General features: G+C 45.4%; 1 protein-coding gene across 1 annotated transcript in view; it reads right to left on the reverse strand.

The window, feature by feature from the left end:
- The window catches only part of fam120c (family with sequence similarity 120 member C), a 98921-nt gene extending 83405 nt beyond the window's left edge, over positions 1–15516 (reverse strand). Inside the window, exon 1 of the mRNA XM_084332569.1 lies at positions 13810–15516. Within this exon, the coding sequence (XP_084188695.1) occupies positions 13810–14346 (537 nt within the window). The 5' untranslated portion in view covers positions 14347–15516. The remainder of the gene's footprint in view (positions 1–13809) is intronic.
- Between the last annotated feature and the right edge of the window lie 280 nt (positions 15517–15796).

Genomic DNA, 15796 nt, shown 5'->3' on the forward strand with positions numbered 1-15796 from the left:
TTGAAGGTTCACCCCCCATAGTGAGTTTTCTTTTTTAAAGTTTACATTTATTTATTTTTTTTAATAAAGTTTCATAGAAATCTTAGTCAAACCTTTAGTATTATGGATATTAAACATGCATCCATGTTGCATCCATGTTGTTGTGAACATTTTAATTAAATAAAGAAATTCCCCATAGTCGCCGTGGGAAAGAAAAAAAAGTCAACACAGTGTGATTTAATTCAAGGTGGATCGCTGTTGTCGTTTGAACAACTGCAGATTTCATGGGAACTACCAATCCCCCAAATCAAGAATGTTTAAGATGAATGAAGTAAGATTTTGATTATTTGAAATATGGCCTGTGTAGACTAAACTATGCACAGAATTATGTCAGTCTACAAGGTCCGGATTCTACATGGTCCGGCAATGTAGACCTTGTAGACTCCACTACAGACCAATTATCAGTGAATGTTCATGCATTTTTAAGAAGGGCTACTTCCACAAAAAAAACAAAGAACTCACCAAAACATCTCAGTAGCACCTTATCTAAATGTTCTATTTCATATATGGAGATTCATATTTATTTATGTATTGCATGAATTTCTACATTTTATTTCCTATTTTGTTTATTCATCCCAGTATCTTTCTTTCTTATGTGTGGAATTCTACAAGGCATTTACATTCACATTTACATTTAGTCATTTAGCTGAGGCTTTTATCCAAAGCGACTTACACGTCATCAGGAAGGATACAACTCTATCAGCTGAGTAACAATATTCATCAAAGTGTTGCGTGTTACAGTGTAGGTTAGTTTATTAGGACAAGTACATGACAGTAAGGTTAGTTAGGGTTAGATTTATTTTATTTTATTTTTTAAATTTTATTTCAGATAATGGTTGAAGAAGTGCGTCTTTAGTCGACGGCGAAAGATTGGATGGGATTCGGCTGTCCTAACTGGGGTGGGTAGTTCATTCCACCATTGTGGGGCAAGGACTGAGAATAGGCATGTACTGGTGTATATGTGTTTGAGGATGATATCCTTCAAACAGGCAATAGTGATGATATAATTTGGGCAGTGCTGAGCTGGGTTACTTTCCTCCAGTGTATTTGTCCCTTTTTAAATTTTTTTTTTTTTTTTTACTTCGATTTTTTTTTAATGTTCGAAGCTTGTGCCATCAAACAAAGCTTCGAAGCTTCGAAGTATTTAAGACAGCCCTACAGGAAACAAACAATATTTTTTGTTATGCCTAGCTATAATATAAGGGCGTTTTCACACCTAGCTAGTTTGGAGCTGTTGTTCCGGAACCTGGAGTGTTTACCCCCTATTTCGGTTAATTTGGGCATATGTGAACACAGCAATCGCATTCTGTTGCGGAACAAAACAAGAGGGCCGAGACCATCTAGAGAGGGTGGTCTCGGCGTGATTCCAACCGAACCCGAAGCGACTCGTACGCTGTGAGAATGCAATCGACTTAACAAACCGACACAACTCACTAGCCGTACTGTATACGCGTTGCATGATGACGCTTTCGCATTGAATTGTGGGCGGGATCAGTTTGTAGTCTTTAGGCAGCTAGATCGGTAAAGTTAGCTATAGACCACTGCACTTCCGCGTTACATTGAAATCGGGGAGAAGAGAGCGGGGGGAGCATATGAATGAATGTGGATGAGAGCCGTGATGTAAGTGGTTGCTGCTACGGCTGTGGGGGTGCTGGAGACATGATCTAATAGACTTTTATGCGCCTGCGTTTCCTGAACACGGCGCGACCCATTCCTAATCGATCAGAACTAAATCGGCCGATTTACATCACGGCTCTCATCCACATTCATTAATTTGCTCCCTCCCCGATTTCAATGTAACGCAGAGATTCAGGGTTAGGGGGGGGGGGGCACACCCCAAAATCTGACCAATGAGTGACAGCTTGCTCGCGCATGCGTTTGTTTTGGTCCGCTGTTAACACAGCCATGTGAACACAAACAAACTAAGGGACAAGTGCAACATTGTATCATTATAGTCCCTGTGTCTCCCTGAATCGGAACAAAGCAAACGAACTACAGGTGTGAAAACGCCCTAAGATATATTTTAAGCACTCGCAAGTGAACAAAGCGACCCCATTCAATTACAGCACTGGCGTTCTATCAGGGCACGAAATTAACTTTTTGACTCACAGGCCAGTGGCGGGTAGATGGGAAAAATCTACCCGCCAAGCATATTTCTTACCAGCCAAATATATATATATTTTTTTATAAAATATATATATTATATAATCATACTTGTAGTTGTATTATCTGCGAGACATCGCCACCACGCAACAAGTCAAAATGCTCGCTATCTGCAAACAGCTCCACTGTCTGTGTATACTCGAGTAGCCTCCAGCTCCAGCAAGGATTCTCCGGCGCTGCAGCTGGACCCTATACTCTGCTTTGATCAAATCACATTCAGCATGCCCTGATGCGATGGAAGCCAGGGGCTCGAATACGCATTGAATCAATGTTATAAGACATTGATATCAGGAGCTATCTGTAGCTACTGCTAGCCGGCTAGATAACGTTAAGACAACGCCTCAGTGAACTATTTAGTTTACTGGGACATTTCGTAGTGAGCTAACGTAAGCTAACGTGAGCTACCTAGCCAACATGGCGGACAGTCCTCTCAGTCTCACTCGCAAAACCTAAAATCTGCCCGCCAATGGCAGGTGGCGGGCTCTAATTTCATGCCCTGCGTTCTATACAGAAGGTAAACAGCGACCCCTGGCCGTGAATGTGTTAAGGCGACGATTCAAAACACAATGCAGACGAACTGGAGGAGAACAGCATGGCATTTATGGAGAAGTGCAGCGGAGACCAGAGATTAGGGCTGACCTTCGATTTTCTTTTTGGAATTCGAAGCTTCGGGGCCGAGATTCGATTTTAATTCGAAGCTTCGAAATAAAAAAATTTAAATTATTTATTTTTTATTTATTTTTAACTTTTTTTTTTAATGCTGTGGGACTTGTACAGCACTTTGTTCAACTTTGTCAGTGCTGTAAAGTTTAAACCTTTTTAAATCTTAGACAAACGAAACACTTTGCTTTCATGAAATATTGTAAGCCGTCATTTGAGGCTTTATAAAAGCAGCACAATGAACACAAATCTGTCAGTGCCGAGTCCGACCTCATCTTAAATAACAAACAGCATTGCTTGTTGTAGTTAACAAAGAGAGGCAGAGTTGATTTAGATTTTTTTTTTTTTTTTTTTTATCAAATTTTATTTTCATAAAAAATTTCCGGAAATTTCACTCAGAGATGATTAAAAAGGTCCACGCACGAATAACATGCACGAGCAAATCTAAAAGCTTATCAGACGCTAGCACGGCCGTGACGTCACTTCAGGAAACGTATGCCTTATGCCCGTCCGGGTCATAGTACTACTCGATATATGGCGCTGGCTAACGTTAGCATTATGTCTACTGTCGTGAACCATTTTAGATCGGGGCATGTAGAGGAGTTTGGGGAACGAGTAAAATCATGTGCAGGTCCTCTTCTCAGACCTGTGTGGCAAAGCACTGCACACGCATCATGCAAGCTACACGTCGCTGCATGTTGATCAATGGTGGCCCACTCGGTGCATGATGCATCACAGTGGGCTACTATTGTGCTAACGACGTCCTGCCGCCGTTGTCGCGTCCATGGGCTCCCCGGCAGGGTACCCGTGGGGACGGGGGTGTACAGAGAGGAGAGAACCATTTTGGGTCGGGCGTTCATGCCGGCCAGCGAGCCGGACGTCGGGATATGTTGTTAGCACAATAGCTACCAAGCTAAGCTATGTTAGCTTCTAACGGTGTATACACAATATGTACAACAACACAATGATTTACATTATTACAAATATGGTAACGTGGTTGTGGCTTTTACAAATAATGGTTCGCTTTAGAGATGGATGGCTATGATCACAGATACATTTTCATTCGGCTAGTAGTAGCAAGGCTCTCTGCCTGCAGTGCCTGCCACTAGCTGTGTGTGACTCTCTGCACACACCTGCACCTGTTGTGACGACATCATTTCGATTACACGCGCACGTTATGAACCATTGATTAAAATATCCACGTGCGTGGTGATTGTGTTGGGCAGACAAAATGTTTGATAAAAACGCTAAAACTGGGTCAATTTCAATAAAAAAAATGTCCTTCTTCATGAAAGTCACCGTTGGCCTAGTCCACATTGTTTATTGAACAAAAATACAACATGCAAGTTGGCCTTTAAAGTAATGGCTTTGCTTGTCCAAATGACAATACTGACCAAATTGAGATTTATTTTTCTCTTGTCCATTTATTTTGTTTGGTTTCTAATTTAAAATACAGTTTGAAACCGTCTGTACACAGTAGAGTTGTTCCGATACCGATACCGGTATCGGAAATGCCGCCGATACTGCCTAAAATGCTAGTATCGGTATCGGCGAGTACACGTAAATTCTAGCCTCCGATCCCATGATGTAATTTATCTCCTGCCGAGTCCTGCGGAGAGTGAGGATTATAAAATGAACATGTTTTAAAGTGTGATGCTGTGTCATTTTAACAGCAGATACACTTTCTTAAATTCCATTGTCCCCGACAGTGCGGTGTGACGGGGAGCTCGGACGGGAATCGGGATGTGTTTGGCTGGTGTTATGATAGCATTAGCTGGAAAGATAGCTAGTGGAACAACATCCGCTTTTAACGTTACATCAAATCAGATGATCGCCTGTCCTTTCTCCAGGACCTAACACTGTCCGTGACCGTCTATCAACAATAATGCACCCACGGTGAATTGTATTTAAGTTAAGTAGCTACGGACTAGCGTTAGCTGACTATTACTAACGTTATCTTAATGTTACTGCGGGAAGGCGAGCTAGGTCAGTTAGCTTAGCTTGATAACGTTACCGTGTCTAAAGTTGGTGCTATTCACATAATCCAGCAATAATGGCTGCAGACCTGCAAGCAAAGTACAGCAAGTGCCAAAGGATAAGAGTCTGAGGCGGAGTTTCAAAAGAGAATATTGAATATTTATTTTGCATCAAAAACCACAACATGAACGTTCTATCTGCCACTAGCTTACAGACTGAATAGGGTATATCTGCAGAGCCACTGAGTAGCGAGTGCAACACCGTTTAATGTCCGTGTGGATCATTGGAGTAGGGTATATCTGCAGTGCTGCAGCCCATACTCATTGATTAATGATACTAATACAAATCTATACAATCACCTGTTGTTGAATAAATACCATACGTTCTAGTTATTACTAAAAAACAGTATAACAGTATCTGAAAAAAAAAAGTATAATTTATATAATTTTTTTTTATGCACTGGTATCGGATAAATATCGGTATCGGCCGATACCCAAAGCTTAGGTATCGGAATCGGATCGGAAAGGGAAAAATGGTATCGGAACATCTCTAGTACACAGTAGGCTATGTGTGCTAGCAGAGCTAGACTCCAGTCACGAGTCACGGTGCACATGTGCGGTGGTTTGTCCACCAAAAAAGCGCCAAAAGATCGAAAATAAACTAGCAGAGCCAGAACTGTTCAACTCCCCTGGAGCCACAGCCAGCAGAGAAGCCAGTTTACTTTAGCTGTTAAACCAGCTGCAGCCTGAGAACTGGAGTGTGAGGGGATGTAACACTAAAGATGGTGGCAACGGGGAAAAAAAAATTTAAACGTTTTTTTTTATATATATACTTATAACAATTTCGATAATTATCGATATCGAGAAATATGATAACATTATCATATTGTTACTTATCGCGATATGATTTTTTTGCCATATCGCCCAGCCCTAGGTGTACGGTTCGAATGCGTACCGTTCCACCCCTAGTAGACATGTATCTCTGGTCTCTCTCTCTGTAGACATGCATCTCTGGTCTCTCTCTGTAGACATGTATCTCTGGTCTCTCTCTGTAGACATGTATCTCTGGTCTCTCTCTCTGTAGACATGTATCTCTGGTCTCTCTCTCTCTCTCTGTAGACATGTATCTCTGGTCTCTCTCTCTCTCTCTGTAGACATGTATCTCTGGTCTCTCTGTAGACATGCATCTCTGGTCTCTCTCTGTAGACATGTATCTCTGGTCTCTCTCTGTAGACATGTATCTCTGGTCTCTCTCTCTGTAGACATGTATCTCTGGTCTCTCTCTGTAGACATGTATCTCTGGTCTCTCTCTGTAGACATGTATCTCTGGTCTCTCTCTGTAGACATGTATCTCTGGTCTCTCTCTCTGTGTAGACATGTATCCCTGGTCTCTCTCTGTAGACATGTATCTCTGGTCTCTCTCTGTAGACATGTATCTCTGGTCTCTCTCTGTAGACATGTATCTCTGGTCTCTCTCTCTGTGTAGACATGTATCCCTGGTCTCTCTCTGTGTAGACATGTATCCCTGGTCTCTCTCTGTAGACATGTATCTCTGGTCTCTCTCTCTGTAGACATGTATCTCTGGTCTCTCTCTCTCTGTAGACATGTATCTCTGGTCTCTCTCTGTAGACATGTATCTCTGGTCTCTCTCTCTGTAGACATGTATCTCTGGTCTCTCGCTGTAGACATGTATCTCTGGTCTCTCTCTCTCTGTAGACATGTATCTCTGGTCTCTCTCTGTAGACATGTATCTCTGGTCTCTCTCTGTAGACATGTATCTCTGGTCTCTCTCTCTCTGTAGACATGTATCTCTGGTCTCTCTCTGTAGACATGTATCTCTGGTCTCTCTCTCTGTAGACATGTATCTCTGGTCACTCTCTCTGTAGACATGTATCTCTGGTCTCTCTCTGTAGACATGTATCTCTGGTCTCTCTCTGTAGACATGTATCTCTGGTATCTCTCTGTAGACATGTATCTCTGGTCTCTCTCTCTGTAGACATGTATCTCTGGTCTCTCTCTCTGTGTAGACATGTATCTCTGGTCTCTCTCTCTGTAGACATGTATCTCTGGTCTCTCTCTGTGTAGACATGTATCCCTGGTCTCTCTCTGTAGACATGCATCTCTGGTCTCTCTCTCTGTAGACATGTATCTCTGGTCTCTCTCTGTAGACATGTATCTCTGGTCTCTCTCTGTAGACATGTATCTCTGGTCTCTCTCTCTGTAGACATGTATCTCTGGTCTCTCTCTGTAGACAGGTATCTCTGGTCTCTCTCTCTCTGTAGACATGTATCTCTGGTCTCTCTCTCTGTAGACATGTATCTCTGGTCTCTCTCTGTAGACATGTAACTCTGGTCTCTCTCTCTCTGTAGACATGTATCTCTGGTCTCTCTCTGTAGACATGTATCTCTGGTCTCTCTCTCTCTGTAGACATGTATCTCTGGTCTCTCTCTGTAGACATGTATCTCTGGTCTCTCTCTCTGTAGACATGCATCTCTGGTCTCTCTCTCTGTAGACATGTATCTCTGGTCTCTCTCTGTAGACATGTATCTCTGGTCTCTCTCTGTGTAGACATGTATCTCTGGTCTCTCTCTCTGTAGACATGTATCTCTGGTCTCTCTCTGTAGACATGTATCTCTGGTCTCTCTCTGTAGACATGTATCTCTGGTCTCTCTCTGTAGACATGTATCTCTGGTCTCTCTCTGTAGACATGTATCGCTGGTCTCTCTCTCTGTAGACATGTATCTCTGGTCTCTCTCTCTGTAGACATGTATCTCTGGTCTCTCTCTGTAGACATGTATCTCTGGTCTCTCTCTGTAGACATGTATCTCTGGTCTCTCTGTGTAGACATGTATCCCTGGTCTCTCTCTGTAGACATGTATCCCTGGTCTCTCTGTAGACATGTATCTCTGGTCTCTCTCTCTGTAGACATGTATCTGGTCTCTCTCTGTAGACATGTATCTCTGGTCTCTCTGTGTAGACATGTATCTCTGGTCTCTCTCTCTGTAGACATGTATATCTGGTCTCTCTCTCTGTAGACATGTATATCTGGTCTCTCTCTGTAGACATGTATATCTGGTCTCTCTCTGTGTAGACATGTATCTCTGGTCTCTCTCTCTGTAGACATGCATCTCTGGTCTCTCTGTGTAGCAGGGGTGGACGGTATGGTCTAAAATGTATATCACGGTATAATTTGAAGCATAGACGGTAACGGTATATATCACGGTATCATCGTTTTTGATAAAAAAAATTTTTTATTTTATATAATTTTTTTTTTTTTTTTATAAAATATATATATTATATAATTAGACTTGTACTTGTATTATCTGCGAGACATCGCCACCACGCAACAAGCTCCACTGTCTGTGTGTACTCTAGTAGCCTCCAGCTACGGCCAGGATTCTCCAGAGCTGCACCTGGACCTATACTCTAGTAGCCTCGAGCAGAGCTACGGCCAGGATTCTCCGGCGCTGCACCTGGACCCTATTGTATTGGTACTATAACGTTAGCAAGCCCTCAGCTCGAATACGCATCGAATCAGTGTTATAAGACATTGATATCAGGAGCTATCTGTAGCTACTGCTAGCCGGATATATAACGTTAATACAACGCCTCAGTGAATTATTTAGTTCAATGGGACATTTCGTTTTGAACGGTGAACTAATTTGCGTTAACGTGAGCTAGCGGCTAACGGAGCTATCATACACGTCTACTCTACTAGACTTGATGGAGCGTTTGTTGATGTCAGGAGCTATCGTAGCTGGCCGACTAGATACCGTTCGGTTAGACAATGCCTCATCATGTATTAAACTAAAAGTGAATAGTTGACTGGGTCATTTTGTAACGGTAGCTAAGCTAACGTTAGCTCAGGGAGACGTCCCGTCCCACTAGACTACTAGTAGACCCGTGTTTACATGCGTGCGGGAGGGGCTGGCACGCCCACTGCGCGAAGCCTCCTAAATAACTTTTTCTAGTTCGCACATATCTATTATCTATGACTAATTCTATCTATTTTTAGGGGCAAATGCGAGTGAAATAGTCGCGCTGTGGTTACATGACGTCATTGCTATTTTAGAGCTGCACTACCGGTTATACGGTATAGTCAAAATCCATACCGTAGAGCAAATTCATACCGTTTATACCGTATACCGTTTATACCGTCCACCCCTACTGTGTAGACATGTATATCTGGTCTCTCTCTCTGTAGACATGTATCTCTGGTCTCTCTCTGTAGACATGTATATCTGGTCTCTCTCTCTGTAGACATGTATCTCTGGTCTCTCTCTGTGTAGACATGTATCTCTGGTCTCTCTCTCTGTAGACATGCATCTCTGGTCTCTCTGTGTAGACATGTATCTCTGGTCTCTCTCTGTAGACATGTATCTCTGGTCTCTCTCTGTAGACATGTATCTCTGGTCTCTCTCTCTGTAGACATGTATCTCTGGTCTCTCTCTCTGTAGACATGTATCTCTGGTCTCTCTCTCTGTAGACATGTATCTCTGGTCTCTCTCTCTGTAGACATGTATCTCTGGTCTCTCTCTCTGTAGACATGTATCTCTGGTCTCTCTCTCTGTAGACATGTATCTCTGGTATCTCTCTCTGTAGACATGTATCTCTGGTCTCTCTCTCTGTAGACATGTATCTCTGGTCTCTCTCTGTAGACATGTATCTCTGGTCTCTCTCTCTGTAGACATGTATCTCTGGTCTCTCTCTGTAGACATGTATCTCTGGTCTCTCTCTCTGTAGACATGTATCTCTGGTCTCTCACTCTGTAGACATGTATCTCTGGTCTCTCTCTCTGTAGACATGTATCTCTGGTCTCTCTCTGTAGACATGTATCTCTGGTCTCTCTCTGTAGAGACATGTATCTCTGGTCTCTCTCTCTGTAGACATGTATCTCTGGTCTCTCTCTCTGTAGACATGTATCTCTGGTCTCTCTCTCTGTAGACATGTATCTCTGGTCTCTCTCTCTGTAGACATGTATCTCTGGTCTCTCTCTGTAGACATGTATCTCTGGTCTCTCTCTCTGTAGACATGTATCTCTGGTCTCTCACTCTGTAGACATGTATCTCTGGTCTCTCTCTCTGTAGACATGTATCTCTGGTCTCTCTCTGTAGACATGTATCTCTGGTCTCTCTCTCTGTAGACATGTATCTCTGGTCTCTCACTCTGTAGACATGTATCTCTGGTCTCTCTCTCTGTAGACATGTATCTCTGGTCTCTCTCTGTAGAGACATGTATCTCTATACCGATACCCGACCGATATATCGGTGCACCCCTAATGATAACGTTAACGAAGTGAGCGTAGGGAAACGTTGATGTAGTCAGAGTGTAGCGGGGACGGTAGACAGAGGCAGCACTTGATTTGCGTGTAACGTTAGTCAACATGGAGCACGTTACATGAGCAGCACTTTGGCCCGGGAGTGTTGGGAGAACGCTCCCCTGTACTCTACTGCGGTTCAGATTAATACAGGAACAGGTATACATTGGGGGCTCGAGTCCGGGATATGAAAATAAATCCTTGAGTGAGTTGTAAATGGTATGGAAACATGAAGTTAGCTCATGCTACTGGAAAACGGACATCGTCATTAAATGAACCGAGTTAAAAATGATGACGCCCCTTTTTTCCCCCCCCGCGGTTGCCGCGGTTGTCTGTTCCCCATCCGCGGGTGCCTTGACACACCGCGGGATTGCGGTGATGCGGTTACCGCGACAGCCCTAATACCCAGTTGAATCACCTGTACATTGTATATTACACTTTACTGTTAGATTTGCACTCCGGTTGGAAGCCAAACGTCCAGTACACAGTACACTGTATGATGATGATGTTGTTGTGCTGTATGATGACAATAATCTGAATTGAATCTAAAGTACAACAAGTATAAAGATCGTCTAGGGGACAGAGAGCAGCCGTGATAGGGTTAACCTCCTGACAGACAGTCTGGACCACCAACCAGATGACATTGACAGTCTGTTAGGAGGAACAGCCATCGTGCACTGGTGAGCTATTATTAGGCTCATAACACGACCATTGTTCTCCAAAGTGTAAAGGTTCGTCGAGTTCATGTTACATAATATGTAGGCTAGGCCACTACTGTACAAAATACACATTTCCAACTCTTCCTCCAAGAAGCCAGTAGCCCCACATGCCCTAATGCAGTGGAGCCTCTCCCCCCCTCTCTCTCTCTCCACCCTCTCTCTCTCTCCACCCTCTCTCTATCTCTCCACCCTCTCTCTATCTCTCCACCCCCCCTCTCTCTCTCCATCCTCTCTCTCCACCCTCTCTCTCCACCCCCTCTCTCTCCACCCTCTCTCTCTCCACCCTCTCTCTCTACCATATCTCTCCCTCTCCACCCTCTCTCTGTCTCTCCAGTCCACAATCTCTCTCGTTCTCTCCACCCTCTCGTTCTCTCCACCCTCTCTCGTTCTCTCTCTCGCTCTCTCCACCCTCTCTCTCGCCACTCTCTCCACCGTCTCTCCCTCTCCACCCTCTCTCTCTCCACCGTCTCTCCCTCTCCACCCTCCCCTCTCTCCACCCTCTCCTCTCTCCACCCGCTGTCTCTCCACCCTCTCTCTCTCCACCCTCTCGCTCTCTCCACCCTCTCCTCTCTCCACCCTCTCTCTTTCCCCCCTCTCTCTCCACCCTCTCTCTCTCCCTCTCCACCTGCTGTCTCTCCACCCTCTCTCTCTCCACCCTCTTGCTCTCTCCACCCTCTCCTCCCTCTCTCTTTCCCCCCTCTCTCTCCACCCTCTCTCTCTCCCTCTCCACCTGCTGTCTCTCCACCCTCCCTCTCTCCACCCTCTCGCTCTCTCCACCCTCTCCTCTCTCCACCCTCTCTCTTTCCCCCCTCTCTCTCCACCCTCTCTCTCCCTCTCCCCCCGCTGTCTCTCCACCCTCTCACTCTCTCCACCCTCTCTCTCTCACCACCCTCTCTCTCTCCCTCCCTCTCCACCCTCTCTCCTCCTCAAGAGTCCATTCCAAATAGATCCATGGGGGGGGGGGGGGGGGGGGGGCACACGGCATACAGAGCAGAATAAATCTGCTACAGCATCAACTAACTACCCTTTAGGCATCAACTAACTACCCTTTAGGCATCAACTAACTACCCTTTAGGCATCAACTAACTACTCTTTAGGCATCAACTAACTACCCTTTAGGCAGAGAGAGGCACCAACTAACTACCCTTTAGGCAGAGAGAGGCACCAACTAACTACCCTTTAGGCAGAGAGAGGCACCAACTAACTACCCTTTAGGCAGAGAGAGGCATCAACTAACTACCCTTTAGGCAGAGAGAGGCACCAACTAACTACCCTTTAGGCAGAGAGAGGCATCAACTAACTACCCTTTAGGCAGAGAGAGGCACCAACTAACTACCCTTTAGACAGAGAGAGGCACCAACTAACTACCCTTTAGGCAGAGAGAGGCACCAACTAACTACCCTTTAGGCAGAGAGAGGCATCAACTAACTACCGTTTAGGCAGAGAGAGGCATCAACTAACTACCGTTTAGGCAGAGAGATGCATCAACTAACTACCCTTTAGGCAGAGAGAGGCATCAACTAACTACCGTTTAGGCAGAGAGAGGCATCAACTAACTACCGTTTAGGCAGAGAGAGGCATCAACTAACTACCCTTTAGGCAGAGAGAGGCACCAACTAACTACCCTTTAGGCAGAGAGAGGCACCAACTAACTACCCTTTAGGCAGAGAGAGGCACCAACTAACTACCCTTTAGGCAGAGAGAGGCACCAACTAACTACCCTTTAGGCAGAGAGAGGCACCAACTAACTACCCTTTAGGCAGAGAGAGGCATCAACTAACTACCGTTTAGGCAGAGAGAGGCATCAACTAACTACCGTTTAGGCAGAGAGAGGCATCAACTAACTACCGTTTAGGCAGAGAGAGGCATCAACTAACTACCCTTTAGGCAGAGGCACGGATCAAACACACATCTCTCTATAGACAACTGCTGCTGCCTGCATGAGTGACTTCACCTGTAGCAGTTTAGGGCAAAAATTACAATTTGATTTGTTTCACTCACTCGCCAAACACCAGTTGCACTTGGTCACAGTACTGTATATTATCTGTATGTCATAAATGTCATGATTAGATTAGATGATTAGATTACATTATTATATCTGTATGTTGTGTATGTCATAAATGTCTTGATGAATTGAAAATGGGGGACCCCTGATGTAAACAAGACGAAAGTCTTTCTCTGGTCTGCATCCCCTTAATTGTGTGTATTGAGCTGTACTGTACCCATTCTGCAATCTGTTAAATAAAGAATCCAATCAATTTCAATCAGTCACTCACTAATAACACTGTGTATTGTATTGTACATTGTATATTGTAACACTGTACATTGTATATTACTATTGCACTTTACTGTTACATTTGCACTCGGATGTCAAACTTCTCTTCGTTGTACTGTACTTGTGCTGTATGTATGATGACAATACATTTGAATCAAATTAATAAGGGGGAGATATAATTAAAGTTATAAACAAACATGAATTAGTGAAGCTTTAAAAGGAAAAAAATTGCTTAAAATATTGATCCTGATCAACCTTTGTTAATTAAGTTGTAGGTTTTTTAATTGACTTGTCAGCCTTGCTCTTTGCCTCGTCTTGTTGTGATTTGATATGCTGTATAATGTACACTCGACGTGACTTGATTGATTGATCGATTGAAAACTTTATTAAACAGATTGTAGAATGGTACAAACAATAGTACAGTACGGCTCAATACATACAAGTGTTAAGGGGATGCAGACCAGGGAAAGACTTCCGTCTCGTTTATGGGTCCCCCATTTTCAATTCATAATAATGACATTTATTATGATATACAGATATATATCATGACATTTATGACATACAGATATACAGTACTGATACAGTACGGATATGACTGCAGAGGATGGGTCTCTCCGAGTCTCTAAATAAAGGTTTAGAAGGTAAGAGAGGAGAGCTCACCCGCACGCGGAAGCGGAACATGGCCAGGCGGACCGTGTGGCTGAGGCAGGCCGGGGGCAGGAACCAGGCCCGGGGGGGCGGGGTGGCCTTGCTGCCGACGTGGTTCACGATGAGCTGCGCGGTCTGGCGCTGACCCTGCGCGCGGCGCGCCCACTCCGGCCAGCGCTCCTTCCCCAGGGTGCCGTTGAACACCACGACCAGCTCCAGGCCGCCCTGGTACAGGCAGGCCTGGGAGAGGGCGGCCAGGTAGCCCAGCATGGCGTTCCACTCGCCGCCGCACACCCAGTCAGTCTGGTAGCCGCCGTAGAGGCGCTGCAGGCCGGAGTCCGCGTCGATGAGGATCCGGGTGGGCGGAGGCGGCGGCGGCGGGGGAGGCATGGGCCCGGCGGGGTGGTGCGGGTGGTGGTGGTGGGGGTGGTGGTGGTGGTGGTGCGGGGGCTGGCGGCTCGCGGAGCGGGCGAGCTTGAGTAGGTCCACGGGCACCGCGGCCCCGGGACACCGCTTCTCCAGATACTCCTGGAAGCCCTGTACCCCCATGACGGTGTTGTTGAGCCGGTGCGTGTGCCCGGGCGGCTCGCTGCTGCTGCTTCTGTACGCCGTGGTGGTGGAGTGGTGTGTGGACACGGGAGCTAGCTGTGAGCTAACCGTCCCTGGTCCTCTGGTTGAGGTGTAATAACCTTGCAGAACAGCGGGGCCTGAGAGTGACTAATATACGTGGCAGCTGCTTATCCCCCAAGAAAAAAAAACCTAAAGCAGATATTTCAAATGTGGTCGTGAATGTAGAGTTTGGTGTCCATCCCTGTGTTGGTGTGGTGCCAGCAAGGCCAGACTGGCTTCTACAGCCGGGGAAACTTTACCAAACCGCCCGCTAGCCCCATCATCATAACTTGGCTCTTTCGCAAAACGGGGGAAATGAGGAAATCAAACGGAGAAATGTAGTTGAGTGATAATAACGGCGAGCAGCCCGGCGGTGATGGGTGTTAAGTTACCGATCAATGCGATCAGAAAATAATCCTACACAAGTGCTGGACATGAGATGCAATACTGCGCATTAGTTTAGCAAAGCTACTAGCTAACTAACTCGCGGACATTGTGGCAATCAAACAGTTAGCTTGTTATTTTAGTTTGTCACTAATCTGACAGGTGAGATGTTTGACGTGGGACAGCTCGCCGCACGGCCCCGGTCAAATTGCAATTGTGTAACGTGTTAAGTTTGCACGTGTCGTGATTTGGAAAAAGCCAAATAAACCCCCAAACTTGTCAAAGCTAAGCTAGCTGTGATGTTGCTAACTCTGAGCTAGCTGTGATGATGCTAACTCTGAGCTAGCTTGCCGTTAGCTGTGGTGTGCTAACTGAGCTAGCTTGGTGTTAGCTGCGGTGTGCTAACTCTGAGCTAGCTGTGGTGTTGCTAACTCTGAGCTAGCTGTGGTGTTGCTAACTCTGAGCTAGCTTGGTGTTAGCTGTGATGATGCTAACTGCTAACTCTGAGCTAGCTTGCCGTTAGCTGCCTGGCAGGGTCCCCGGCGTGATTGAAGACTGGTCCAGGGCGGACACGACGCGGAATGAAATGGATGTTTTGGAGAAATAAAAATAAAAGTGAACTAAAATAAAAATAAAAACAAAAGCCCGATGGTGCCTCCCTCGCTTTCTTCCACACTCACGACTTCATGTTGCGGAGGGGAACATACTTCCAAGCGACATCAGCCATCTTGCGACTTCCTCGCGGACCAAAGTGGGAGGGGAGGTAGAAGAGGAGGGGTGGAGGGGGGTGATGCGGGGCGCGGGGCAGTCTGGGAAATGTAGTCGTTTGACTCCGCCTACTCCCGTCGGCGATACGCGTGAGAGAGGAATAAAAACTCCAACTACCAGCAGAAGGTGATACAGTACACAGTTTAGATGGATGGAAAGAAAAAAACAGGAGAGCAGCTTTGGTCCAAAAGTGTACAACGAATGCAGTTATTTTGAATATCGCAGAGAGATATTTGGT

The sequence above is a fragment of the Notolepis coatsorum genome (genome assembly GCF_963971535.1).
Source record: "Notolepis coatsorum genome assembly, chromosome: 17".
Lineage (NCBI taxonomy): Eukaryota > Metazoa > Chordata > Actinopteri > Aulopiformes > Paralepididae > Notolepis > Notolepis coatsorum.